Raw genomic sequence first — 2,733 nt, forward strand, 5'->3', positions numbered from 1 at the left:
AGTCTCTTTCAAAACAGTTTCTCCACTTAATGCGATCTTCTGTTTTTGGAAAGAGACTATCCAGGAAAAGTGATAATGTGGTAGTTTTTCCATTTGCTTTCCACTCTGGTCACGCCTGTTGCTATACGAACTTGAACCATCTCGAGCATCATTTGCTCTGTGCTTCAAGTCGCTGCTGATGACGCTGCTTCCGACATCAGTTTTTGGTGTCTCTCTTCGTCTGATGCCTACCCTTTGACCTGTCCAGCAAGGGAGGCCCTGCCAGTAGCTACGCTACCGCTGGTATAGCTCTCAGGGTCCTTGGCATACTCAAACCCCCTCACCACGATAAGGTGGAGACACCAAGGAGGGGGTCTACAGTATATCGCATCATAAATAGTCTTTCTGATCATGATGCCCAGAACCTAATAATACATAATATATTTAAACAAAAACATAAAAAAAGTTATTGCTATATATGGGAAATAAATGAGGTTTCAATTGCTGATTTTAATAAGATATTAAGTTATGATTCATGGGAAGATGTAATTAAAGAAGAAGATATCTCTCCCAGTAGCCCTCAAGTGTGTTGCTGATATGACCATCTTCAGGTGCTGGAGGTGGCCAGATTTCATCTGCTGGTGGTACAATGTAGTTTATACCTGCATACAGCAGTGATGACATGATATCCTTTGGTTTTTCTTCTGTATAAGAACGCTTGGTTGGTGGCTCATAATCACAGTCACCCACCAGGGGATTGTTGAACTGCAGAAGTTCAGCCATATCAGATATGAACATGGCTGCATCATCTTGATTGGAACTGCTGAAAGTCCCATCTTCTGAGACCCTAGACTCAGGGAATTCTAGCAAGTTTCTTGAATGACCTATGAACAAAAAAATTACATGTTTTAAAGTCACCCTGATGAACAATATTAAATACCAACTGATAAAGCTGTGATTAATCTTTAAGTATCACCTTCAGAGAACGGGGATTTTAACACATTGAGGACCGGTCGCATGATATCATGAATTTAGGACACATTTGTTTGTAACACACTATACCTTGCTCTGGCGCCACCCAAGTTGCACGCATTGGCATAACAAAACTCTGGAATGTTTGCTTACTTGTCAGTAACTTGATCTCGCTGTTTTCTTAAGCCACTATAAAAAAATGCTTTGCTGCTCTTAGAGCTATATGTATCAGCCAATAGTTAGTGGTGGGGTATGGACAAGGACAAATTTTTCTCCGATGAGCCAGGTGACCTGCCTTGTGAGACGAGTAGTTATGGTGATTGAGAGCGGCAGTGACAGGGCAGAACAAAGAACTGTGGCCACAGACAGTAAAAATTTACAGTAGCACCGACGATAATGGGAGTAATAACATTGCGGGGACAGTAAAAAAAGGAAAAAAAAAAACACACACACACAAAAATCTAAACCTCGATTCAAAATTGAAATACAAAGCATTTCTGGTGAATGTGGCAAAGGCCTGGGCTACAGACCAGATGGTGGAGGCAGAACCAGAATCAGACAGACTTAGTGCAACCCGGCCCATCAACTCCCACCCCATGCAGGCCTCATGTGCACCCCCCAGGGCGACTCTCGGGTGATATGCGGAAACATACCCTCGTGAAAATTGTGAAGAGTGAACATTACAAGGGGAAGCATCCTTTTAGGCAATGCTGTGTTTCCACAGTTCACAAAAAAGGAGTATGTATACATTTGCAAGTTCTGTGTAATGCCACTTCACAAAGGGGAATGTTTCCAGAAATATCACACCCTCAAGCACTTCTAGGAGCATTGGTAAGTGTTCTCCAAAAATTTTAGTTCAAAAAATTAATTATGAGATTTTATATTAATTTTTGAAGTGATCAGTGCAAGTATTAGGATAGTAGGTTTAATAACGGCGGTCCCCAGGGTGGTTTAAATATTTAAATCGCCGGTTCTTAATGTGTTAACTCATTAATACTGAAGAAATAAAACACCTGGTCATCTAGACTTTGCACATGTCATCACAATAATGCAATGTATGGCCAGCAAAATCTATTTCTCAGGATTACTATTACTAGGTTTTTGGACTTTGTCCATTGAATGGTATTCTAAAAAACAAAAAAGAGCACAACATTTCAGAAAATGAGTGTTTCCATCCTCAGATTCCAAAACAGTGTGTTCTTTTGTGTTTTTTATAATACCAGATGATGGACAAAGCCCCAAAACCCACTGATCCTGAGTGTTGTACACCATTGTCAGAATCCCTTAGTATCTACATGTAATCATATTTTTCATCATTTTCATAAGCTTTACTTTACTACAACTTGTGTTTATCATCACTTTGGTCAGCACCATAAGATCTGCACTTACTTACTAAAGGAGCTCAGCCCTTCTGGAGGAGCTGCAAATTCTGCAGCTACTCAAGAATTTCCCAGCATTTTATGGAACCCGAAGTTTCATTACCATGTTCAAAAGAGCCCTCCACTGGTCCCTATCCTGAGTCAGATCTATCCAATCCATACCATCCCATCCTCTCTCTCTAAGATCCATTGTAATATTGTCCACCCACGTACGCCTTGGTCTTCCCGGTGGTCTCTTTCCTTCTGGCTTTCCCACCAATATCCTACACACATACCTCATCTCCCCCATTCGTGCTACATGACCTGCCCACCTCATACTCCTTGAATTGATCATTCTAATTATACTTGGAGAAGAGTACAAGTTATGAAGGTCCTCATTATGCAGTTTTCTCCAAACTCCTGT

The 2,733-nt window shown here is 41.0% G+C and overlaps 1 protein-coding gene across 1 annotated transcript in view; it reads right to left on the reverse strand.

The window, feature by feature from the left end:
* Positions 1–283: 283 nt before the first annotated feature.
* The window catches only part of LOC111872258 (cyclic AMP-responsive element-binding protein 3-like protein 2), a 40,491-nt gene continuing 38,041 nt past the window's right edge, over positions 284–2,733 (reverse strand). Inside the window, exon 6 of the mRNA XM_023865968.2 lies at positions 284–863. Coding sequence (XP_023721736.1) covers positions 529–863 — 335 coding nt within the window. The 3' untranslated portion in view covers positions 284–528. The remainder of the gene's footprint in view (positions 864–2,733) is intronic.

The sequence above is a fragment of the Cryptotermes secundus genome, unplaced genomic scaffold (genome assembly GCF_002891405.2).
Source record: "Cryptotermes secundus unplaced genomic scaffold, Csec_1.0 scaffold1083, whole genome shotgun sequence".
NCBI lineage: Eukaryota > Metazoa > Arthropoda > Insecta > Blattodea > Kalotermitidae > Cryptotermes > Cryptotermes secundus.